Source organism: Stegodyphus dumicola, chromosome 2 (genome assembly GCF_044657685.1).
Source record: "Stegodyphus dumicola isolate Sdum_Otavi_A_Nest chromosome 2, ASM4465768v1".
In the NCBI taxonomy this organism is placed as follows: domain Eukaryota; kingdom Metazoa; phylum Arthropoda; class Arachnida; order Araneae; family Eresidae; genus Stegodyphus; species Stegodyphus dumicola.
The window spans coordinates 185,991,434-186,019,165 of record NC_140769.1 but is presented as its reverse complement, the minus strand read 5'-3'; the positions used below and the strand labels follow the sequence as shown (position 1 = coordinate 186,019,165).

Here is a 27,732-nt window from a genome sequence, read left to right as displayed (position 1 = left end):
CATCCTAAGAATAAAACAGATCTAAGTACGATGCATTATTATTAAACATAATTTAATATACATACTTACAAAACAAATTTGAGAATAAAAGCAACTTTAAAAAATTTATCAAGTAACATTAAATATTTTACACTTGTAATAGCTGTACATATTTGAAAGAAGATTAGTGATATTATATTTACAGTTTACTAACATTTAGCTCTATGCTGATTTTTTCTTTCATGTCTCATTTTATCACGTACTTGCTCAGTCCAGAGATTTAGGTTAAAATGAGAAGTAAAATCATAAGCTGCATGATTCGTAACAGAAGACTGACTGTTGCCACCACTGCTGCTTGTCTAGAGAAAGACCTTGCTGATCTAAGCAAACCTGAAAGCATGATGTAGGCACAGTTGGCAAGTTTTGAAAGTTACGTTGTGCTCTGTCTGTCTGATGCAGTCGTGTCGTAGCTTTCTACAGAGTTCCTGGGGTTGCAATCCAATTAATAAATTTTTAAGGTTCCAATAAGCCACTAAAGCACCAGAAGTTATAAGTTTTTTTGCATTAAGTCTCACTAGATGCAAAGAATGTTTTACATAATTTTTTATATTTTTGTGCTGTATCTTGTGATCACGGTAAATATTAATGAAGGGAAATAACTCATTTTAATATACAGATAACTTTTAAGGGTGAACTATTAACTACAAATAATTAAATTAGGTAGTTAGATACCCTTAATCATTATAGATTTACATGACCACTATTCATTTTTTTTTATATATTTTAAAAATATTTGTCAAAAAAGCACTATCAAAATCACACTCTAATAACATTTCATAGTTTAAAATACATACAATTAATGACATTGGTTCTTAGATGATATTAGAATAATTACACATTAAAAATTACAAAACATTTATATTTTGTAGCTTCAACATGCAACAAAAAATTTATGCATCTTTTTAATTTTTTAGGGCTTATTCCAGTGCGTTAAATATTTGTTTCTCACCTACAACGCAAGAATGAGATTTAGGTATCGCGTTTTATGTCAATGAAGTAGAGCCAGTATTTAATAAGGAGTTCAGTCACTTCCGTAAAAAAACTCTGTAGAGCGTATTCTGCCTTCGAGCCACTTGTTGTTTTAAGCCTATCTTACTATGTATGGCCATAATCTTATGTGCCCGGTGAAGTTTAATTACAGGCCAACCCGGTTAACAATCTCTGTGTTTCTTCGGCTAAAGTTTGGCTAGTTAGAATTAGTTTCTTATTTTCTATCTTAAGCCCAAGCGGAGGCCTTCCTTTAAGCCCGAGAAGGGCCGTCTATTAGCATTTCTTTGTGTGAATAAAAGGATATTTTAATCATTCTTTGATATTATTTATATTTTACAGTTGTAAGAAGACCAGCAAATAGCCACTTACCTCTCAAATGTTCTAGTAGCCAAGTACATGCAAATTAACCAGAACCTTTTAATTTGAAGCCCTCCCAGGCATTTTGGCTAATTTATATCAATTTGCTTTTCTTTAAGCATCTTTTCTAACAATTAGAAATTAGTTTCAGTATGCAAACTAATGTTCCCGCTAGTTTCTGCATGCTTTATCTCCTAACCTTTCATTCTCTCGGCAATGTACCTATGAGGTTTTACTTGATCTGGTAAAAGTTAAATAGTCACAAACCCCTGTCAGATGTGAAGCAAATTACTGCCATATCTGAAATTACCTACAAAGTCAGATAAAGTTTTAAATAACCTTTTATTAAAAAAGAACTTAAAATATAAAGGCACGTTCTTAAGCTAACACAATCATCTACAGCTCGTGGTGATGTAATTAAACAGGAACAATCAAATTCAAACTAAAAATGTAGACTAATAGTCAAAGACTACACAATTTAATTTGAATGTATGCTGGCAGGTATTAATGCAGCGTGCAAGCAGAGGCCAGAAAACACTTTATCTTACCATTCAAAAACTCCAGTTTAGAAACTATCTAACTGATTAACATTCTGGTGAGGAAACGGAAAGGGGAAGTTATCGTAAAGGCTGAAATTATAAACAACTAGTTAATTTACATAATAATAACTGTACATATTTTTGAAGAATAACTTTCTTTCTCTTAACGTATTCCCCCCCCCCTTCAATATGGTTCTTCTTCATTTTAGAAGTTTTGCATTAGAAATTTTTGCTATTCTAAAAAACTAAATGCATTTTGAACATATATAGAAAAAGCTGCTCATTTTATTTCTTTAGTAATACAGGGTGTTCGGGATAAATTTGACATATTTATAATTGATTATATTTTTCCGTAGGTTGGAGGTATTGACACACACTACTTGTCATTTAAAAGTTTGGACCCTTCTTCATTCATATACAAGATGTCAGAAAGGATGGATGACTGGAACCCACCTGAATCATGGAAGAGAATAACTTGCATCATGATGATTTGTGCCGGCCATCAAAATAAGGATATTATGACTGCTGACCAATGCTCCCTGAACACAGTAAAAACAATCAGGCATGAACTAGAGACTTGCAATGGTGACTATGAGGATGTAGCAAGAAGAAAGATCCCTAGCAGACGATCTGATTGCATTTGTACAGCAGAATTCCTCGCAAATCTGCAGGAACAGGTGTTGAAGAACCCTGGCATTGGAATTCGGGCTTTGTCATGTGAAATGAATGTTCCAGCCTCTACTATGAAGCTTGCACTCAATGAAGACCTTCGCTACTACTCATACAAGTGCCACAAAGGTCAGCTACTCACAGAAAAGTCCTGTGAAAAATGTTTGATAAACGCAAAGAAACTTCTAAGCAAAGTGAAACATCCTGCGGAACCACAAACAATCTGGTTCTTTTCCGATAAGAAGAACTTTTTGCCAGGATCAAAAACACAACATGCAGAATAACAGATGGCTTGCATACAGTACAAAGGACATTCCTCGTGTAACGCAGACTAAATTTCCCCAAACTGTGATGGTTTTCGGATGTGTATCTTCTGAAGGCGATTTGATGCCTCCACATTTTTTCCAAGAGGGCCTCAGGTTAAAATCAGATGGCTACGCGGAGTTACTAAATGCTGTAACCAAGCCCTGGATAACAAGGATAGCCAAAGGTAGGCTTTATGTATGGCAGCAGGATTCGGCCCCTTGCCACACCTCTGGAAAAAGTCAAAAATGGTTGTCTGAAAATTTCTACGACTTCACCAGTCCAAATGTTTGGCTTCCAAACTCCCCAGACCTTAACCCCACGGATTATTTTGTATGGGGTGTAGTTGAAAAAGACACCAATCGCACTTCCAGTAATACAAAAGCCCAGTTAATGGATAAAATTAAAACAGTTTTTGAGGCCCTTCCCAGGAAGACCGTAGCATCAGCTTGTTCGAGGTTTCGAAGCAGGATTGAAGCTGTGATTGATGCTAATGGTGGTTATTTTGAGTGAATCTTGTTGATAGTATTGTAATTTACTCTGCCTGTAATTTTTTTTGTCAATTCATTAAATTTAATAGATACGAAGTGGATTTTCTTTTTCCTTACGAAACTGTCAAATTTATCCCGAACACCCTGTATGAATATTCAGAACAAATATGAAACAATATATCCGAAATTTTGTGGCAAAATTTTTAGAATTTAGTGACACACTGAGCAACAAAAATCTAGTATTGGCAAAACTTTTAGAATTTAAGAAGGCACTAGGCAGCAGAATTTAGGAGCCACAGAGTAGGTAATCAGGTAGGAAAATGCCTAGCGCCAGCCCTATGTATGATGAGACATATAAGATGAATCCTTTAAATTGTCAGTTTTCAATTCTTTCATAAACAGAAAAATTCCTTTCTATAAATGCCTGTCCATGCGATAAGATTAGAAGAATTTTTTCCATGATTGTATCTAGTGAAAAGTAGAGAAAATAAAGGGAAGATATAGTACATGTTAAAAAAAAAGACTTCTAGTATCAGAAGAAAAACATTCAAATATTATATTTTCATTGTTCTTCCAAAAAGGTATGAAATCCATCACAAATTTCCTATAAAATACATTACCATTATGTGTTAATACTATTAAGACAATTTTCATTTTGTCGCATTTTTCTCGAATCTTCTAGATTCATGTCTAAATCTTGCCTTCAAATCCTTCTAAACTGTCAAAGTTGCAATGTCTAAAATCCTAAAGAAAAATTACCCCTACCAATTTTGTCACAGTAAAAGCCAAATAAAAAAAAAAGAGAGAGAGAGGGGTAAAAAAAGTGTAAAATTAATTTTGTAGAGAATTCTGAGACAATTAAATGGGAAAAAAATCTTACCATGGGGGGGGGGGAAAGACACTTTTATTTAATTGCATACTACTTTTGCTTTTGCTAAGAACTGTTTTGTAAACTGTGCTTTATAGCATTTATTACCTTATTTATTTTTCAGATTCAAAATGTTGTACAATAAGTCGCCAAAATGGAAAGTTATGTCATTTTATAATAAGACAGCGAAAAATAAAAATGCTTTATTTTAATGTTATTTTTTAAATATAAATTCAATATATCACCATTACTTTAATGATTTTCAATGTTATAATGTTGAAAAAAAAATCGCGGAAAAATTCTCAGATCTCCGAATTAAAAATTTTCTATAGAAACTGATCTTAAAATCGCCAAAATGTTGATAAGTTGCCAAATTTAGAACCATTTAATAAAAGAACTAACATCCCCAAAAGCAAAAAGTTGTTTAAAAGCTCTTCATTGAAATAATTTCGAAATGCTTATGGTTCACTTCTTGCCCAGAAATTCGAATATCCAACCTTTATATTAAGAACAATTTAGAACTCATGAACCCATTCAAAAGATAACCATATTTGTCAGTGAATCGCCACAAATATTCCTCCAAAATGCTAATTAACACTCAAAACTGCAGTCATAAAAACAGACAGAAATTTCAGGTGATTAAAATTAAGGACCTTCTACCAATTTTGATTGAAATTAAGGACCAAAAATCGATTCCAAAAAAAAAAAACTAAGGACTTCTAAAGACTGTACGAACCCTGTTATAGTAGAGGTACAGCATCTGGAAGGATGCATCTCACACCATCATTAGTGGTATCACATGATCAATATGACTTACGATAATATTACATCTGAACCAATCCCTTGTCTTCCAAAAACTGTTACCAGTATGAACAGTTGGTGACGCATTGATGAAGTCTTGGAATAAGAAGCTACTATCACATGGAATCTTCCTTCAGCTATCCTTCTGAAAGAGATGATAGTCATCTCCTTTGTGACCAACACGTTTCAACTCAGCCTCAGTTTGTAGAGTCTTAGCCTATTTGTCTAATATTCAGTATGTGACAAACATGATTTCTAGAAGTACCACTGGTACTTTTAACAACATATGCTTATTTAATTGGGGTGGAATGATATTACATGAAGAAACATCTATGATTTTCACCCAGCAATGCCGAGTTATCCATACACAATTAGCCAATAAAGATGAGCACACTAAGTGATGAATTTAACGCATTCCTTTTGACAAAAATATTTGACACTTCAATCATTTCTACTTTGCGTCATATGTCACTGTTGCTATTAATATCTGTCTTGTAACTCATATTTTAACAAATAATTTTTGTTGAGATGTTTTTTGATATTACAAAACTAAATAACTATTAATTTATTTAAATAACATAAAAAAATAAAACCAATCAAAAATTTGCTTTTAAACTAAATTAAGCACAATATTTTTATATTTCCAAGGCAAACCTACTGATTTGAAATATTTTTAAACTTGAATAAACTGGAATATTCTTACATGTTTTTGAACCTCATAAGAATATTACAATAAACAACAAGATAACACCAAGTTTTAAGAAAAGTTTCCCACCACTTCAAATATCATGTGTACAAACAGTTCACATTGGCGTGTTTAATCATATTTTGTCAAATGATTTTTTGCATTTGAAAGAAAGAGACTTGCTTTAGAACAATGTGTTATGAAATTTGTAAACAAATATTGTTATCATTAATTACAAGGCATCTGAAATGGAACAATCACGCTACCAGATTAGAACCTTCATTTACTTTCAGTTCTATTGCAAATCTTATCTAAAAATTGCTAGCACGCTTCACTTTAACAGTTCACAAGCAGAATACTTAAGAGTCCGAATCCCATAAGGTAAATAAAGAGACATCTGGTGGCAATAAATGCAATCGACCACCGAACTTCCGTACGCATAAATCCAACGCAATAGTATAAACGGTTGTCCGCTTGCATATGCGTTTCTCCCAATGACGCTATGTGTTCGCAATGTACTAATCAAAATGGGGCTAAATTAATACTTTCCAGGCCATGATTGAGCTAAAATAGAATACTGTGTTTTCTTTTAACCAATGATTCTTAAAATTAATTTAAGTATATCTTTAAAATCTTTGAACTTTATTTATGTATGTAACATTTGCAGTTAATGGGCAAGAAAATAATTATTTTACAACTAGTGTTTAAGAAAACAGTACAGATAATAACGTCTATTTCACCTTTTAGCTTGATTAAATTTTCTTAGCGTATACAAGCTGATTCAGCCTTGTTCTCCCCCCCCTCTTTTTTTAAACAAGCTTTACCTGTTCATTTTACTTTTTTAAAATGTCTTAATGAGGTATTTGTTGTTCAAAAACAATTAGTAAAAATACTGAATGTTTCAGTAGCTGAATGCACATATTCCAGTAATTTGGTTATGAATGGGATATCGAGATGAATTATTCTTAACCTCTGCCACTGAAATATAGATTATTTATCACATAGCATTGTAAATTTATACTTCTTATGCCAAAGTACAATCCAACAATGTATCATTCGCTGACAGAATGGAAAAATCTAAATACGGCAAAAGATCGAGCAAGAGATTCATACTTGTTATCTGCAGTGTTATGGTATTATGTGCAACAAATTGTTTAATACCTACTTGAACACATATGTTCATCTGAACCATCTTCGCAGTCAGGAACCCCATTGCATCTCATGCTGGCTGGTATACATTTGTTGTTTCCACATTTTAACTCATTTGTTTCACATTCTTCAGATGATTTTGAAGCTAAGAAATTAAAATAAAACATATAACTGAATTTCTGAATCAACAACAGCCAAAAATCAATAGTTCTACTTTTCCCCTATTTTTTAAACTAAGATGGGTGGAAGGGATGAATATAAATCTTTATTTAAATGAAAAATCTGAGGGGGAGCGACTTCAAAAATATACTGCAATACATTTCTCATGCATTTTGAAAATTTAAGCAAATTTTATTTTAAATGTTTTGAGGACAGTGCTGAATGAAAAGTATTTTAAAAAGTATTTAATTTCACAAATTCTGTTTTTGTTAACTAAAATACTTGTCGCATATATACCACAGAAACACATATAACAAAAATTTCTGATGTTATGAAATATCCCCAAATCTCTAAAGTTTACATTACAAGGTATTTCTCAGCATCAGAAGGTGTTCTTAGCATGCCTTCATGGTGTAGTGATCAGCACACTCAGCGCATATTTGAGAGGTCCGTGGTTCGAGTCCTGGCAAGAACATTGCATATTTTTCAATCTCTCCACCTTTAAAAAAATACCTAATGTCTTTACAGTGGACTGTATAGTGGCATCCAGACTAAAAAAAAGGTGGTGGATGATGATTCTCCACCACCAAAATTCAGCAATTGGGTCCCCTAATCCCCAGTCAACCTTTAAAAGGAGGAATAGATAAGGTATTTCTCCAGTCTTCTTATCATACCTTTATGTTGTAGTAGTCAGTACGCTCAGTGTGTATTCGAGAGGTCCGCGGTCAAGTCCCACCAAAAGCGTTGCTAATTTTTCACATCTCCTGCTTCCAAATAACCTAATGTCTCTACAACATAAATAATGACTGTAAACAGAGTAGAAATACATTTAAAATTCCATCAAATTGTCTTCTGGGAAAGAAAGTACAGAGAAAGTACATTCTGGGAGGAAAAAATAAATATGTAATGAAATTAATGATAAACACAACATTCTCATGTGTATAAGCCATATTCTTAATTAACTTTAGTTTAAAGAAATAAAAAAAAAATCTCGAAGATAATCTGAGAAAAGCCTGTTTACAAACTACAATATTTTTTGTTTTGGTGCAGTGAAAGTATCTAAAATGAAAATGGTATTTACCACACGATGAAAAAAAAATTTTTATTATAGGTCAAAAAGAACACGTTTCTACATTTAGCACCTTTTATTTACTCTCATTGTCAGTACAACTAAAGAGCTGTGTACTACGGCCATTTCCGGTACCAGAATCCCATAGCATTTCACCACAACCTACAACCTAAACTTCTACAATCCTATGTATTCACCCAACAACAATGAATTTCATACTCAAACATTAAATATGCATTGCTATATTGCCATATGTGTGGGTGTACCTATTTCTAAATCCTTCATGTGTATAAGTTGCATTCCTAATTTTCTGTACATTCCTAATTTTATTCTTTTTTTTTTTTTTTTTTTTAAGTGCAGCTTATACACAAAAGAATATATATAGACATATAATTAAACTTCAAAGATAGGTTTAAAGCAAAATATGTTTCTTTTTTAATCTACATTTTACTTATTTTGGTTCATTAAATTCTGTTATTCATCAAAGTTACAGACTACGCACAAACATACCCCAGACACAAAATCACCCATAAAGATACTTACAGTGAACTCAGAAATTATAGCAACTACTGATTAAATAAAACTTACTCAATGAATAAATTTTTCAGAACTACAACAGATAAATACCAAATTACTGTTCTTAATACATAAATTGATTTTTAAATTGAACTCATGTTTTTGAAATATATACTCTAATGTTATTTTATTTCTACTAATTTTCTACAGTGTATTTCAACAGATACCTATTTAATTTTTAATATTGGAATTACCAAGAAAATAATTTTCTTCTTCATCAGTTTAAAACAAGCAAAAATTAATTAATATAATTTAGCTACTCATTTTATATTTAATTCAGTTCCTTTAGCAATAGAATTTTATCTAACAGCACTGAAAATGAATGTTAGAGAAAACTGATTTTTAGAGGATAAGTTCATTTTGGCTGTCAGCAAATTACACACTCTGGGCCTTTTGTGAATTTTGACTTTGCATGTTTACATGAAACATTTGATTTTACCAAATTCAAAATTCACTGCACATAATAAAAGGCTACGCTTATATGATAACCAAACACATAATTCAAATTATGAAGAATATTAGTCATCACAGTTTATAGCCAATCGAATGGTAGTGGCTGCTACCATTCGATTGGCTAAGAACCAATTTCACCAATTTTTGGATTTCAAGTCAAGAGAAACCAATTTTGAATTTTTTTTCAATAAAGAAGAAGATGATAGCTGCAATGATTATACGAATATTTTTTTTTAAAAAAAGATAATAAAGTACATATAAATAGAGCAATGGCACCAGGTAAAAGAGTTAGATAATACAAAAATGAGCAGGATTGCCACAGTACATAAATCTGGGCTTTCCAACTCTGAAACTCTACAGAAGTTAGGTGGGACAGTGACTTAATTATCGGCATGAATGTTTATGCTACAAGAAAACAAAATCACCCAGAAGCAAAAAAGGCTGAAAATGTAAAATAAAATTTGATAACACTATAACAGTACAGAAAAGACTGCATTTTGCAAATGAATAGAATTAAAGGATCAGAGGAAGTAGGTTATCCAGTAAAGTCTGAAATCTGGACATCCAACATCCTGTGGCCCAGCAGCATGCATAGGCGCACCACCCCTTTACTAAATTTAGAGATTCTTGCTTGTCACTTGCAAACACTTGTTAGGGAATCACACTAGGCCCAACAATAATACATTGATTGATGTCGCACTAAGGTTGGCTGCGACCACATTTTTTATCCTTCAGGGGTTGTGTGCGGGGGGAAAGGGGAATTAGTGCTTCACTATCTGAACTAAACAATACTGCTGTGTCTATATGTCATCTTACTAGATTTTGAACTGAAGATTTAAAACCTGAAAATTTCTGAAATCCAGAATCGCTGAAGTCCTGATGATTTGAGACCTTGAACATAGTACTATTGTATAAAATATTATTTGAACTTTATTGTGCCTAGTTAAGCACTCTGGGCCTTAAAAAATAAAATACTTCTATCCCGAAAATACAATGTTATATTTGTCACCAAATGTGTACTTGTTGCCACAAAACTATTTACACCAAATGCATTTGTGTACTATTTCCTGTTTTTGATTGCCACATCTTTAATGATCTTTTCTCCTTATTAATAGAAATAAAACTTTATGCTCATGATTTAATTACTGCCTACTCACTTGGCTTATATTTTTAATATAAGAAACCCAGATTTGTTTACAAAACAATTGTGTTGGTTTTTAACAATGTCTAATTCCTTACTCTGGTAACATTATTCTATTATTAATTATTATTATCAATACTTCAAAAGATAAATAAATGTTAAAATTAATCATCATTTATGAAATGTACTTTGGTTATATCAAAAACTCACTTCTCATACAGAACAAATGGCAAAACCAACTTTTCCAAACCTGAAAAAGGATGCACTGCAACAACTACCACTGGCAATGAGAATAAATATTGTGAATAGCTAGATGGGTTTTCAATCCAAATCAATTTTTACTTCCTTGTACAAAGTGAAGAAAGTCTTGTAATCTCGAAAAATTCCAGGTGTCATATTTCAACAGAAATATACATTTCAATTGTTCCCAAATTCATTCGAAATATTTTCTTGCATGACATTTGCACATATGAATACGAATAAAGGACTCTTCTTTTTTTTTTTTTTTTTTTTTTTTTTTTTTTCAAAACGTTATGTATGCATGTAACTTGCATAACTCAAAAATGATTAGTCGAAGAACATCTAAATTTTGTAAATGGAACTGCTATAGCATTTAGTTGTGCACCTCCCTTTTTTTATTGCAATCAGCAGCAACTAATACATTATATATATGTGTGTGTATATACCCATCCCTTTACATGGCTTAAAAGTCTTTATCCAACCTTTATTTTTGCAATCATTGATTGTAGTCATACACTTCCAGTTACAGAAGTATTTTACATAGAAAAAATATTCAGGTTTAATGTCACATTTAAAAAAAAGGGGAAATAAATTATTTTTCAACAAATGTTGAAATCTAACTTTTAATGCAATCTCTCGATTCCTACAATCATATTTGGGAAAGTTTTATACTCATTATGGAAAAATACAATTAAAAGAAGTTTGATTCCCATACAACAAAAATGAAGGACTTTTTAGAAAAAGGAGATTGTAAAATCGATTCGAAAGAATTTTTTCATGACGTCCGTATGCATGTGTCTCGCATAACTCAAACATGACTAGCCATAGGATGTTGAAATTTTGCATATGGGACTGCTATAACATCTAGTTGTGCAACTGTCCTTCTTTATTACAACTGACAGAACCAAACGTGCAAACCAGCCATTATTTTCACAATCATTGGTCACAGCTATACATTTCCAGCTACAGAAGTGTTTTAATGATGAAAATATTCATGTTTTGATAATGCCAAATGAAAAAAATAATTTTTTACAAATGCTGAAATTTAACTTTTAATGCAACCTCCGGCTCTTATATTTATATTTGGGAAAGTTTTATGAAAAAATAAAAACATCAAAAGTTTGACTCCCGTATCATAAAAATTGACTGGGATATTTAATTTCAAAATTTGCAATTTTTTATGTCAATTTTAACTTGCTTTGAAGAATCAGTTAATTAAGTTAGAATAATCCAAGAAAATAAGTTTAAATTAAGTTAAGGAATATATATATAATTTAATAGGCTGTACAAGGAATTCATGTGGCGTTCACATCAATATTTTTTAGCTTTATCAAGCTGCAAGAAAGTAAAACTATTTTTTTTTTATTGTTAGCATTTTAATTCTGTTCCACATTCAATTTTAATTGATATATAAATTTTAAGAAAATCTGGACTCATTGTAACAGGGTTTGTATACATTTCTGCACATGGAAATTAAGTAATTTAAAGGACTATAAATAAAAAAAAGTATGGACTCCTCAGGGAATAGAATAAATTCAATTAAAGATATTAGCTATGCCTGAACTTCACTTTTGTGATACCATCCTAAGAATAAAATAGAACAAGTAGAATGCATTATTATTAAACATAGTTTAATAAACCTTATTATAAAACAAATTTGAGAATAAAATCAACTTTATAAAATTTATCAGGTAGCATTAAATATTTTACCCTTATAACAGTTGAACATATTTGAAAGAAGATTAGTGACACTTTACTTGCATTTTACTAACAGCTTTATGGTTGATTTTTTTTTTTTTTTTTTCCATTTTTCTTTTATGTCTCATTTTGTCACGTACTTGCTCAGTTTGGAGATCAATTTCAGTTTAGTAAATAGCAGGTAGATTTAATGTCAAATGGCATAGGTTAAAATGAGAAGAAAAATCATAATCAGTATGATTCGTTACAGAAGACTGGCTGTTGTTACCACTGCTGCCTGCCTAGAGAGAGACCTGCTGATCAGAACAAACCTGAAAGCCTAATGTAGGCATGGTAGGCAAGTTTTGAAAGTTGTGTTCTGCCTGACACAATTAGTGTCATAACTTCATGTAGAGCTCCTGGGGTTGCAACCCAATTAATAAATTTTTAAGGTTCTAATAAGCCACTAAAGTACCAGAGGTGATAAGTTGTTTAAGTCTTACTAGATGCAAAGAACTAAGTTTTACATTTTTGTGCGATATCTTGTGACCAAGGTAAAGATTAACGAAAGGCAATAATATGCAAAGATAATTTTTAAGGTTGATCAGTTAGTTACAAATAATTAAATTAGCTAGTTAGCTATGCTTAGCCATTATAGATACATATGGCTGTTAATTAAAAAAAAATATGTTAAAAAACCACTATTAAAATCACAATCTATTAACATGTCACAGTTTAAAATACATGTAATTTATGGCATTGATTCATAAACAATATTAAGATAACTACACATAAAAGCTTCAAAACATTTATATTTTGTAGCAACAATGCTCAACAAAATATTTCTGCATCTTTTTTATTTGAACCTTTTTAGACATTGGTCAATTTATATCAATTCCCTCCTCTTTAAGATCTTTTCTAAGAATTAGAAATCTGTTTAATTATGCAAACCCACTAGTTTCTGCATGTTTTATCACTTAACTTGTCAATCTCTTGACTATGTACTTATGAAATTTGATAAAGTTAAATAGTCCCAAACCCCTGACAGACGTGAAATAAATTATCGCTATAGCTGAATGTAAAGTCAGATAAAGGTTTAAATAAATTTCTTATTTAAAAAGACTTGGAATATAAAGGCATGTTCAACAAAATCAACTACAGCTTATGGTGATCCAATTAAACAAGAACAGTCAAACTAAAAACGTGGAGTATTGTGTAGTCAAAGACTACACAATTAAATTTTAATCTAAGCTGGCTCAGTAACACGTCGTAACAAACTCGTAATAACATAGTTATCATGTAACAAATTCAGATATCGGCAGCGATAACACAAAGACGGAAAATTACAATTTATCTGAGCTGGTAGGAACTAATGCAAGCAGAGGAAGGAAACAAATTCTGTCTTACAACCATGTAGGGTTTATATTTATTTTAACTAACATTCATTTTAAGTTTAAACTATCTTTCCTGTCAAGCCTTACTTTCCCCTAGAACTGCCAATGCCAGAGTATGTAAATTTTAGTAGAACATGCAAGGATTCAAATTATCAGCGGAAGTATTCTGAGTTAAATAGAAAGAAAACGAGTTCGAGGCGTGCTGTTCTTATTTCACGAGCGCGGAGGTAGTTAGCCAGAAATTGGAGAACCCCGCGTTTCGGCCTGTGTGCTGGCCTGGAAGTATTGTTAATCATTCAACGTGATCTTCAAGTTTGCTGAATTAGCAGCGGTATTGTAAAACGCGGTGAGGTTAGTTACTTTTAGAGAGCCTCGTAGTTAGAGTCTTGTCTTTAGTTTCTTTTCAGGTTATTATTTTTATTTTACCGCCAAGTTGGCGTAGTTTGTGAGCGTCAGGAGCACACACTTGTAATTTATTACGTTGAATAAAAAGGGACTTAAACCCTTAACAAGACTCTGTCTTTTATCCAGTTTCAACAGTCACCTCTTGGTTGCGTGCAAGTTGGAGGTGCGCAACGCTACAACCACAAAGCTCAGTTTAAAAACTATTTAAGCGATTTTCATTCTGGTGAGGAAATGGAAAGGGAATATAGAAATGGCAGACATTAGGCAGCAGAATTTAGGATCCGCGGTGATTGCATAAGATGGGAAAATGCATAATGCCAGTCCTGTGTATGATGCATGATGCCTTGAGACATATAAGATGAATCTTTTAAAGTTTTCAATTTCTTTATTAATAGCAAAATTCTTTTTTATAAATGCCTGTCCATGTTATAAGATTACAAGCATTTTTGATATTTTCAGTGCTTGTGTCTAGTGAAAAGTAGAGAAAACAAAGGGAAGATAAACATGTTAAGAAAGACTCATCAAAAGTAAAACATTCAAGAGAAAACAAAGGGAAGATAAACATGTTAAGAAAGACTTATCAAAAGTAAAACATTCAAGAGAAAACAAAGGGAAGATAAACATGTTAAGAAAGACTTATCAAAAGTAAAACATTCAAGAATTATGTTTTCATCGTTCTTTTGAAAATTTTCCAAAAAGAAAAAGTTCATCACAAACTTTCTGTAAAATATATCCATTATGTGTTAATACCATGAAGACATTTTTCTGGAATCTTCTAGATTCGTGGGTCTATAAATCTTGCCTTCAAATCCTTCTAAACTTTCCAAGTTGCAATATCGAAAACCCTAAAGAAAAATTACCCCTACCATTTCTGTAAAAAAAGCCAGAAATATGTTGGAAAAAAGTGTAAAATTAGTTTTATAGAGAAAACTGATGCATATTGCGACAATTACATGGGAAGAACTCAAACCATGAAAAAATTAAAAGGAAAGCATATTTAATTAATTGCACAGCTATTTTGCTTTTGCTAAGAATTGTTGGTACTTTCCCGTTTTGCCGGCACAAATCTCGCCAAGCAGACTTTGTTGGTGACAGCATACAGTATACACATAAAAAATTTTAGTTCTAAGAATTTTTTTATTTTGAAGGCATAAACATATTAATAAGATTTAAAATTTTGTAAAAAGCCTATAAATTTGTAAAAAGACATTAAGAATTTACTATGCTTTCATGGTTCAACATCCTGATTCGCCGGTTCATATGACGTAACCCAAAGTGATCTCATCTCACAAAAACTATGCTACAAAAATATAATTCTCTCAGTAATTATCTACATTAATTTCTAGTTAAATCTTAATTTGGAATAAAAGTTTAAATGCAAGAATCATTTCAATTCGTATGAATAACTTACTCAGAAATTATGTAAAACCGCAGTGCTTTACTTCGCTAGTGCATTCTCATTAGAATTGATGAATTTAACCCTTAATTTTGCCTTTCCTATATTTTCGCCTTCGGGTGAGCGGTGCGATTGCATCCTAATTGACTTAATTACCGCAAATGGTCTCAGGGTATAAAATTTAACTATCTTTTGTAAAAATTCTATGTAATTGTATGCCAGTATTGAAAGAAACAATCAATCTGATAAGAAATGGCTATGGCCTGTTTTGAAAATGAAGCGTAAAATGTTACCAGTGAAGATATTTCGCTTGGCATCCAGTTGTACCATTACTGCCGACTTTATGGTTTACGCCGGCAAAACGGAAAAGTACCGAATTGTTTTGTAAATTGTGATAAAGCACAATTTAAGCATTTATAATCTTGTTTATTTTCCAGATTCAAAATATGATATAATAAGTCGCCAAAATGGAAAGTAATGTCACTTTATAATATGATAGCGAAAAATAAAAATGTTTCATTTTAATGTTATTTCTTGAATACAGTTTAAATATATTATCCTTAATTCAATGAAACTGATCAATGTTATAATATTTTTTATAAAAAAATCATCAAAAAATTCCTTGACTTCCAAATTAAAAATTTTCTATAGAAAGTGATCTTAAAATTGCCAAAATTTTGATAAGTTGAGAAATTCTGAACTGTTTAATAAAGAATTCACATTCCCAAAAGCAAAAAGTTTTTTAAGAGCTCTTAAAAAAAATTAAATAATTTCAAAATGCTTAAGTTTCACTTCTCAGAAACCCAAATATCCCAACATTTATATTATAAACAGGAACAAATTATAATAACCCATTAACCTATACACCCATTCAAAAGATAACTATATTTGTCAATGAATCACCAAAAAACATTCGTCCAAAATGCTAATTTACATTCAAAATGCCAGTCGTAAAAACAGACAGAAATTTCAGATGATTAAAATTAAGAATCTAATGCCGAATGTGGTTGAAATTAAGGGCTTTTAAGGACCAAAAATCAATTCCAGAAAAACGTAAACTTTTAAGAGCTCTTAAGGACCATATGAACCGTGCATAACTTTGGCAATTCTGGATTTTAGATCATCATTTTAAATCTACTAAGATGACATGTAGAAATTATAAAATAAAAAATATGGAATAGTTGTTTATAAAACAATGACGCATTTATGATCTTGAGAGAAGCAAAATTTACAAAAGAGTTTAATGTTCATTTTGTTTGCTTAACCCTCCAAGTGGCCAAGCCGTATATATACGTTCAACCAAAATTGTGCTCTAAGCGGCCAGTAAGCATATATACGTCCAACCAAAATCCTCTTCTAAGCGCCCAGCAAGCATATATACGTCCAACCAAAATCTTGCTCTAAGCGGCCAGCAAGCATATATACGCTCGCGTTAGGATTTCTTTCCCCCAGCAATTTCGACGGGAGTGATTGCACTAATAGGCTCCCTGCTGGGAAGGGTTTCGCTTTTCTGAAATTTAGCTTGTTATTTTGGGGTTGCTGCACATAACTGTTGAGTCGCCAAACATCTATGCTTTGTTCGAATTTTTAATACTGCTATCGAATTAGCCAAGACAGCAGAAATACTTTCAACACATACTGAAAGTAAAAATGGAATTTATTTCTTCATCTAATATCTGAAATGGAGAATAAAAATAATTGAATAATAACCGCTCTTCAACTAAAATCTGGTTTGACAGTTTGAAGCTAATATATAAATCCAGAGTATTTAATCAAAGTTCCTATTTTTTAATTAGAATCGAATATCCGCAACACAATAAGTTGAACAGAATCATTAAAATAAATTTTAAAAATGTTAATGATTTAACGTACCTTAACATTTAATGATGATTTGTTTTAATAGAAGCATATCAGTAGTATTGAAAATTTAAATATACAAGAGATGTTTTAATCACAGACTTTTGACAGCATAAGACTGATATTAACGTTATAAACATAGAAACACCTTTATTTTCGGAAATACTAGAATAATAAACATGTTACAAGAATTTTAAATAATCGTAAGCTTTAAACTGATACTCGTTGAAACCAGGACTGACGTCACAGCAGGAGCGGTAGAATTAAAAGGCGGGAAAATTTTTAGAATTTAGAAAAACACTAAGCAGCAAAATTTAGGGATGGCAAAAATTTTGGAATTTAGGTAATACACAAGGCAGAGGCATTTAGAAGCTGAAAATGTTTTTTAATTTAGTAATGCACCGGAAAGCAAAATTTAAAACCTTCAAAAGTTACGCCGATCGGCAAAATGCCTAGCGCCGGCCATGGTTGCAACGCCTCGACGTATGCTATCATATGTTAGAGGTTCTGAACTTTATAAAGTAAGCACAGTAATGAGCAAAGTGATTTTTATTAAATATAAAAGTAAACGAGTAATAAAATAAATATTATCATTCTTTTCTATACAACTTTTCCTTAACTTCATTTATTATTAAAATTATTGTTATTATTATACCAATACCAGCTACTTATGGATCTTTCACTACATATTTTAAAGGCGATAGCTGAATTCATCTCCCGCAGTAATCTATAGTATAATAAACATATATTTAAATAGCTTATTGTTTCGTATATGTTTGAGAAAATGGACTAATTTTCATAACAGCAATCTTACAAATAATAAGCAATTTAAATCCGAATAAAAATATTTTATTATTCCAAAGGCCGTTAGCCCAGAAGGGCTATTAATTTCGTTTTGGCATTTTGCGTCGATTCACTTTTCAAACTGTTGCCATCAAATATTACAGCCTTGTATTATATTTAAAGAAATTAAATAATGAAGAATCTTCATAAATGTATGTATGTTTCTCGCACTGTGATAAAACAACAGTACTTAGAGACATCAGATTTTGAATAACGTAATTTTCCACCAAATATGGTCATCTGAAAGCCCTAATTTGGAATTTCATTTATTATCGATTTCATATTTTGGAACACTTTAAGGAATTCTTGATAAACAAACTCAACGATTTCAAAGTGAGCAATGACAACATTGTACGGGGGGGGGGGGGAATTATCTCCAACGCTCGAGACTGTGTTTCGGAAATTCTAATGATACGCTCATTTTAAAATTATTTTGCGAGATTGCTGTTGAATTGAATTCTATGGTTTAAGTGCGAAGAACATGATAATTAATAAATGAAAGTAACACACAAAACCTTAAAATTGGGCATAATGTAAAATCTGAAAACGTTTTCAGATTTTATTTATTTTTTCTTCTCATTAAAACTGCAGTTGTGACGTGAATACCAGCAATTTTTCCTACAAAGTCTCTCTATAAAAATGTCTACCTCAAGGTAAATAGCTTTTCCGTGCATTTCCATTTAACTTTATCAAATCTGTCTACAAACAGACGTCTAGTGATTATCTAAACAATATAAAAACGTAGTCGTTTAATACGTATGCGTAAAAAAATGTTATACATATTTTATTACAGTTTATTGTAAAAAGTGTTGCTTAAACACTGTCATAAAGCAGTGAATCAGAAGAAGAAAAAAAAAAAGAGCTTCTCACTTTCCGTACAGCTGTTAACAGGATCATTATTTTGTTTTCAAACAGAGAACGAAATTTTTAGAATAGAGAATTTTCAGAGGATGAAATATGTCGAAAGAAATTAATGGTGTTACCGCAATTTCGGTTTGCGAATTTTAAAAGATCCATACAATATGCACAAATCTATAACAATCACTTGAATGATTTTTAATACTCAAATTAGAAGACAGACCTGATATTTAATCAATATGCTTTCAGTTTTATCTTCTTCTCGGTATTAATAGATTGAATACGTAATTCAATTAAACTTTTCCTTGAAAGCATCAATTTCATTTGTAAATGTTTTGCAATACTAAATACTAATATTATTAAAATTCCTAGCCTTAGTAAAAGGCCAACCACTGGCAGAGTGAATAAGAGTACTGTAATTGTGTTAAACCGGCGTTAAAATCCCAGAGAATGAGATGGCTACTTAGTCGTTTTTGTATTTTTTTTCCCCATGAGCAATGCGAACACGAGCTAGTTGCCCTTGAAAAATCCTCCTTGTATGCGTCCTTTGCCTTAGGGAAATAGCCTCGTATGCTATATCAGGTGCGCTGCAAACTCGGGAAAGTTTATGTTCTTTCATTATAGTTAATTAAAAAAGCAATCAAACCCAATAATACTGTTTATGGATGTTTCAGAAGTTATTCATGGTTAAAAAAACATACTACTAGTGCCTTTTGTAAGTGTTACTAGAACAGAATTTTTGATAGGATTAAATTAGATCAAGAAAATTGCAATCTATTGGCTATGCATTAAAGAAAAACAATTAATTCCAAATTATCATTCATTTCAACATGTTATGGACAAATCTTTAATTAAAAAATACTTATTTATAACAAAAACAAGATCAAAAGAGGAAAATATTTCAATTTGATTGTGAAGAAGTAGAAAAATGCAATAAATTTTTCGTATGCTTTAATAATTCTTCAATTTCATAGTATCGACCTAGCGGTAATGTCGCTGAACTGGTTGTTTGACCAAGGTTGAAATCCTAGTGAACGGGTGGACTGCATGGGAGTTTTAATGGTTTCCTTTTCTGTAGCGTGAATACGAGATATTTTCCCTTCAGAAGTCTTCACGAAAGCATCCTTGTTCTTAGGCAGATAGTTTTAGTCTCTTAGTTAAGAAGAATCATAGGTTACCTCACTTGCGTAAACAAACGAAAGTGAGTTCTCGCTCTATATTGGCTCTTATAGACTTTTGCATTGATTTAAGTTTAATGTAAATTTGAACGTGACTGTAAAATTAATTTTTTTATGTCACAAATATTATTAAATTTATACAGCATAATCATTGGTACGCAAGTGAGCTAACCTGTTCTTCTACGGACTTTGAATCATAACGGCTTTTGATGCTGCAGACGTGAAAAACGTACATTGCCCTTTGCCGGGATTCGAACCCTGGAGCTCTCGAATACACGTCGAGTATGCTTCTAATTACACCGCGATGGATTACGTAAAGGAGGGGGAAAATACCTTATTAATTAAACTAACTATCATAGTGTTCAAACTCTGCTATTCTATTCTAAGCAAGGCATTGAAGAAAGTTGCTCTGCAGTAACTCTTATTCTCGAAGTAAAGGAAAACAAACAACTGAAATATTATGTCCTTTGATTGCAATCAATTTTGAGTTTTAATCGTTTGAAAATATAGTTATTTTAAAGAATTTTTTTTTTCCTTTTATGAAAATAAACGATCTACTGTTTACTGAGATCAATGTACTAGAAAAAGAAACATAATTTATAATATCAAATATACATGAAAACAATGAACAAATTAGAACTCACTTCAGTTATCTGCAATCAATGCATATATTCTCTAGGAATACATCAAAGATGAATGCGTTGATTATATAATGGAATTCACGGATTTATATAAGATTAAAAGCACTTCCTTCATTAGGGACTTGAAAACGATATCTAACGATGCAGGTGTGGAATTGCAATTAAAAGGTGCATAGGATAAGCGATTTTGTAGAAGAATAACAAATATCATAAGCTTGAATTATTTTGTTGGTTATGGAACTTAGAATTTCAAAATTGTGAACATTACTGATAAAACAGTAATAATAATAATAATAATAAAATAATATTTAAATAATAAATTATAAAATATTATTATTAATAATTTATAAATATTTTTAATAATTATTAATAATAATTTATATATATTATTAATAATTATTAAATAATTATTAATAATATATATTATTAAAATAATAAATTATGCAATAAGGGGCGTTTTTTTTAATGTTTTGTGCGTTACCTTTATTTATTAAATATCATGCTCTTCGCACCATAAAATTCAATTCAACAGCAATATCGCAAAATAATTTTAAAATAAACAGATCTTTAAAATTTCCGATTCAGAGTCTCGCGTGCTGAAGGTAATTTTTTTTTTTTTTTTTTTTTAAATCCCTTACAATGTTGTCATTTCTCACTTTGAAATTGTTGAGTTTATTAATCAAAAATTCTTTAATGTCTGACAAAATATGAAATAAATAGTAAACCAAACTCCAAATTAGGGCTTCCATAAAAGTGAATGGACGCAAAATGCCAAAACGAAATTAATATCCTTTCTGGGCTAATGCCCTTTCGGCTAAAATGAAACTACACAAAATGATTTTTTTTTTTTTTTTTTTTTAATTTATCCAAGTTATTTACATTTACAAAATAAAAGAAAAATCTGAAAAGTTTCAGATTTTAAATTACGTCCAAAGGGACTTTTTTTAACATTTTGTGTGTTACCTTTATTTATTAAATATCACGTTCTTTGACTTAAACAATAAAATCCAGTTCAAGAGCAATATCGCAAAGTGGTTTTAAATTGAGCATATCTTTAGAATTTCCGATACACAGTTCCGCGCGCTGGAGATAAAAAGGTTTTTTCTGTACAGCATTGCCATTGCTCGCCTTTAAATTATTTAGTTTGCTACTCAAAAATTCGTTAAAGTTTTACAAAATATCAAATCGATCACAAAACAAATTCCAAATTTCAAATTTGGGCTTCCACATACCCATATTCGCAGTATGATTACGTCATTCAAAATTCGATGGCTGTATGTACCAATGTTTTATCACAATGCGAGAAATATGCATACATTTATGCAGATTTTTCATCATTTAATTTTTTCAAATATAATGCAGGACTCTAACATTGGGTGGCAACAGTTTGAAAATTGAAACGGACATTTACAGTGAACCAACGCTAAATTGCAAAACGAAAACAATAGCCTCCAAGGACAAAGCCCCTTTGAACTAAAAAGAATATTAGTGAAAAGACTTAGACATTATTCTTTAAATTGTTAAGCATTATTCGTTAGATTAACCTTTGGAGAGAATTTAGGGAATAACGTAACAGTTTCACTTATCATACAGTGTTAAAAAAATCTTTACTATCCTTTTTTTGTTTGTTTTGTTTTTAGTTTTTTGTTTTGTTTCTAAAAATTGTTGCAACAAACTGTAGTTTTATTCTTGAAACGTAATTCTAACTTGAAACAGGAATGAAAGCTTGAAAAAAATGTTCAAATGAAATGACAGATACTTTCTCACGATTCCGAAAATCAAAGATATATATCGTCTGCATCTTTCCTTTTGGATACAGGGCCAAGTCAAAATTGCTTGAATGCGGCGTGGGGGGGGGCAGAAGAAAAGGCAGGGACAACCCTGCAGTAGGTTGTCCCTGACTTTTCTTTTTTTCCATTCTGTCTGTTTCATTATTACTTCCTACCTCCATGGTTTCATTGTGACTGAGGGTAATAAAATTTCCCGCGCTGCTGGAGAAGTTGTTCCTTCATCTAAATTAGGTTGCAATAATTGTAACGTTTTGGTCTCCCTTTTTTTTTTTTCCTTTTGAAGGATTTTCTAAGCTTTCACATTAAAGAAAAATTCTGATATTTTGTATTTCCTGTCTGTTGTCTAAAAGTGTGTAATACAGAAGATGTAAATCCTTAGTTCAATTTCAATCAAATTTAATCATATTAAAATTATTATTTTCTTAAATCATAAATCACTGAATAATAATTTACGATAAAATATCAATCATTCGTATAATGGCATATTTTAAAATTTTTACGTCGTTCGTTTTAAAGTTTCGGATGACCTCTTGTTGTCCATCCATTAAAAGTATTATCCACTGAACGATGAGTGCGCATTCAAAACATGAAAATTTTAAAAAGTAGATGAATAAAGATTTTAATTAATTTTGGAAATAGGTATAGTCTACACTAAAAATTAATAAAAAACATTTGAGCTATCTTATTCCAAAAGCGTTAAATTTCTAAAAGCATTTCAAAGCATTTTTGATTGTTGCTATGATAAAATAATACGAAATACCAAAAGCAGATTTTGGTTTTTGAAATAAAGTACTATCATGAAACTACATTTATAATATTCTGTTGCATTTTGATGACCATACTTTAGATACTCCTTCCAGTTTTTAAATTAAATGTTGAATAGAATTGCAGATATAAATTTATGCACAATGAGAATGAAATTTACGTATGGTGGAAATAATCATACAATACTTGCCACCAAGAATAATTCTATGTAACAGAACAGTACTTCAGGTTCTGCATATAAAACTGTACAATGTTAGTTATATTATAAAATGTTCAGGAAACATCAAAAATTTCACTTTATTTGTAATCATTCTCATTCAGCGTTGCAAGTAAATTTATGGTAATCATGAACTCCATGTGTGCAATTTTCGCTCAATCAATCGAGCATTTTCAATTATTAAATATCCATTCATTATATATATCATTTCCATAGTAAAGTTCTCGTTTTCTTCTTTACTTACTCAAAAAAGAAAAGCTAGAAAAGTACATCATTCGAGAGTTCTCCCTTTTTGAGGTATATTTATCGAATTCCATTAAATTATTTGTATAATGTGTAGTTAAGAGCTGAAGGTTAAGAATTATGCAGTTAAGAACTTTTTTGACTGAGTCAAATTTTGAAATAAATTTCTGATTTGCTTTGCCAATTTCAGTTGCTTCTGCAGAGTCGTTTTTGCAACGCTAGTACAATATTTCACCGAATACGAGTTTTCCCATTTGGTATTTTTATTCTGACAGAAAAACAGTATGGGTCCATAAGGTTAAAATTTTTGTTTGTGTTTCTAACCACATTATTAGATTTAAAAAGACATGGAGGTGCTTCAAATTACAAAACAAACAAAAGTGTAGGAAATTAAAAGATGCAAAATGAAACGTATTAAAAAATCTTTTTAATTACTCAGTTTTCAGAACATCATTGGACGCCTCAGTTTAAAATGTAGCTAGTGGTTTATCAGGTCAGGGTATTTGGATATGACAAAGCATACGACGGCTGTCATAAGGGAAGGTATATTTTCAAGGACGACTTGCTCAGCGAAACTAGGTCGTATTCACATTACACAAGCAGAAAGCCACAAAATGGTCTATATAATAACAACCCGCTCTTCTGCGCAATAACCTAGATCGAACTACCAGTATACAGCTGTTTACTTCTCGACCACAAGTGGAGCCCCTACTCCGCAGATCACGTGATTTAACGAAACAGAAATTTTTTTTCATTCTTGATTGTTCACTTGATTGGATTTGATGCAAACAAAGGCTACATACCTAAGGGAAGGGATGCCTTCATAGAGGACCTTTTAAGGAAAATTAACTCCCATTCATGCTATACAGTGGAAAAATCGCTTTTCTTGTTGAATTGAAATTTTAAGCTATAGCTATCCTGGGTAAGGAAACGAAATTAAATAAAAGAATTTACATAAAGTTCAAAATATATATGTTAAAGTATATGTGTTTTAAATTATAAGTGTTTAAAAATAATGAGGACAAGGATCCTTTGAAAAGTGTTGTATGATTTTGACTTTAGTATCATATGATCAGAACTGTTGGGATAATTTAAGAATTATTTTTTTATTTTTCAATGCATTTTGATAAAACTTGCATATTAAAGATTTTATGTATATATATACATATGCATGTATGTGTAAATTTCCACACAGAGCATGATTTCAAATATCATATTTTTGAATTTTTAATATAGTAAATTAATAATAAGAGAAACATGCCAATATAATAGTTAAAATTTGTAAAAAAGTAAACTTTAAATTCGCGTAGATTTTTAAATAAACATTTATCAATTTCAAGAGCGAACTGGCATAAGTCCTTCTTCTTCAGACGCGAAACAGATTTACTGCAATTTGCCTGCTCAAGATTGCTCTAGAAATCGATAGTGTATTATATCCTTACATATTTTTCCCACTATCGTTTTAGCTGCAGGCTCTGTAAGTTAAAAAATATTCCTGTAACTTTCCCCTTCCTCAATGCGTTCAGAGGACGCAGTCCTCTAAATTTTAAATTGGATTCGTCCACGTCGTGATTGTTTTCATCTTATTGACAAAAACAAATCCCTGCAAACTACCTGTGAAGGTAACGCCGAACCTTTCCCTTCTAACTCTTGAAATTTATGCCTAATACAAGAACCGACGAATAACAGCGAAGTAAACCTGAACCGACATTCACTCTATGATTTATCTAAGTCAGCTACACATTCCTCTTCTCTAATTATTTACAGATGTCTTGGAGCCTAGGAGTAGCAGTGACAACTTTAAAAACGGGAAAGCATCAGCTTTAACACTGCACAGAGGAAAAAAAAACATTTCTTATTTAATGTCATATAATTTTATCTAACACGATCCAAGACACACTTATTTCAAGGCATTTTAATTTAATTCTGAAACTATATTTCCGTTCAAGAATGTGTTTCTAGAATTTATAACAAAAAAAGACGCTTCTTTAGGGAAATGTTTAAAAACAGTTTTAACTTTGAAAATACAGCATCTTAAAACTGAATTTAAATTTTTTCAGTGCACTAAATTAGGCAAAATTCTTCTCAGTTCTACGTTTATTCGCACGATAGTTTTAGTCTTAATTTTCATTTTAAGTTAGAAATACTTAAAGCATTAATAAAAGAAAGTGAAAAAAATTATATTTTGGAAGTTTTCTGTGCGTATGTACGAATTTAGAAAAATTTCAAGTAATTTATCGTTTTTCAGTACATGATTTAAAATCATCATTATAAACTTTTAATATGGAAAAGGAATTTTTAATAAATAAAATCATTCAAAAATCTAGATAGTAATATAGTTTATCTGAAAAGAGTTCATTTATGTGGCGGCTTTTCACTTTAGACGATTTTTTATCATTGCACTCTACTTCATGACACAGTTTTCTTTCCGCAAATCTCTCCAGCGACGGGAGGGAAGGCATTGAGGGTCTTAATGTAGCAAAGAATATTTTATTTTTATCTAAAAAAAGTATTTATAATAACAATGAATAGGAAGCTGAGAATTAAAGTTAAGATTTTGGTAGGAAAAAAAGAAAAATGCAGAACTTGTAAAAACTGAATGGTATAGGAAAAATTTTAATTTAATATTCTATCATATAAATTCGTTGTGATCAATGTTCAAAGTTACCATGTAAAGAAACATTTTTGAAATTCAAATTCATCTCAAATAGATTTAGTAATAATTCAAGTCAATGTCGTTGGAAAATATTCATGTTAACATCATTCAGAAAAGATTATTGATTAGAATATAAATTGAAGTAATTAAAAGATAAAATAAGTAAAATTAGTTGTTTATTAAACTATAGGCTAACGTAATGCATTTTATTTAGTATATAAATTGTGTACGCTTTTATTTGTATAATGCGATGAGTAGAAAATATTGATGACCGTATCTTTTCTCTAGGCCTAATTATTAGTTCTATTCTTCTTCTTGCTACGTAATGCAAATGAGTAATGGTACAAAGTTATGGTGGAATCAAAACGTAATTTTCTATAAATTTTGCGTGAGGAATGACTACAATTTTTATGCAGATTTTGTGAAATATTTTAGTAAAACACGGAGAAATAAAAGTAAATAATTTTCCAAATAAAAAACTAAAAACGTAAAGCAATATCAATTTCAAACACATATGCATAAAGTACGTACGCTGTTTAAAATATGCTTAGTTACGCAGCCAACACGGCGATAACCACTAAAATCTGGTATACATTCAATTAAATCTTTCTTGCCATAACGGGAGCCTGCTGGACAAAAGGACATGGACACGTCAATACGCCCCGCTGAACGACAGTCATTTGAGTGGGGGGAAAGCAACTAAAGACAGCGAAACATCTGCCGCTTTTAGCTTTAATCTGGATACAGAATGGGCAGAAGAAATAGTAGAATCTGGTTTCTTTTCAAGACTTGAGATGAAGAGATTTTAGTTGAGGGTCTCGGCCACTAGGAAGGTTAATTAAACACTTCTCTCAATGCAAATTATTTAAATTCAGATAATTTTTTGTTCAGTTACAAAGTTCCTGTCATTGCCAAATTGAGAATTCCCACTAAACTGTCAATCAAAATATTTTCATTCTCAGCAACCTCTTTATCACTATTTTCACTATTGGTAGCAATTTTTCCAGCACTTAGAACCATACTAAAGCTTTCGCGTAGTTATCTTGTTTAAGTATAGCTTAATGCCTAGTTACCATCTGCTATACACTACTGACAATAGGTCATGAGACTGGTGACTAAAGACATGTTGTTCTGCTAAATTTTGCCTTTCTTCTATTATGTGCTACAGAAGTTAAGCCTGAATTATACTTGTTTATTACAATTACTGTATTTCCTGCATTGGTTATTTATTATAATTACACCTATTTCTTGCATATATGGCTCATCTGCATACTAAATCTAAA

General features: G+C 31.1%; 1 protein-coding gene across 2 annotated transcripts in view; it reads right to left on the bottom strand.

Annotated features, from left to right (window-relative positions):
* The window catches only part of LOC118182421 (uncharacterized), a 71,268-nt gene that overhangs the window by 20,358 nt on the left and 23,178 nt on the right, over nucleotides 1-27,732 (bottom strand). For both annotated transcript variants that reach the window (XM_085811520.1, XM_085811519.1), the window contains exon 6: nucleotides 6,908-7,036. In XM_085811520.1, coding sequence (XP_085667646.1) covers nucleotides 6,908-7,036 — 129 coding nt within the window. The remainder of the gene's footprint in view (nucleotides 1-6,907; nucleotides 7,037-27,732) is intronic.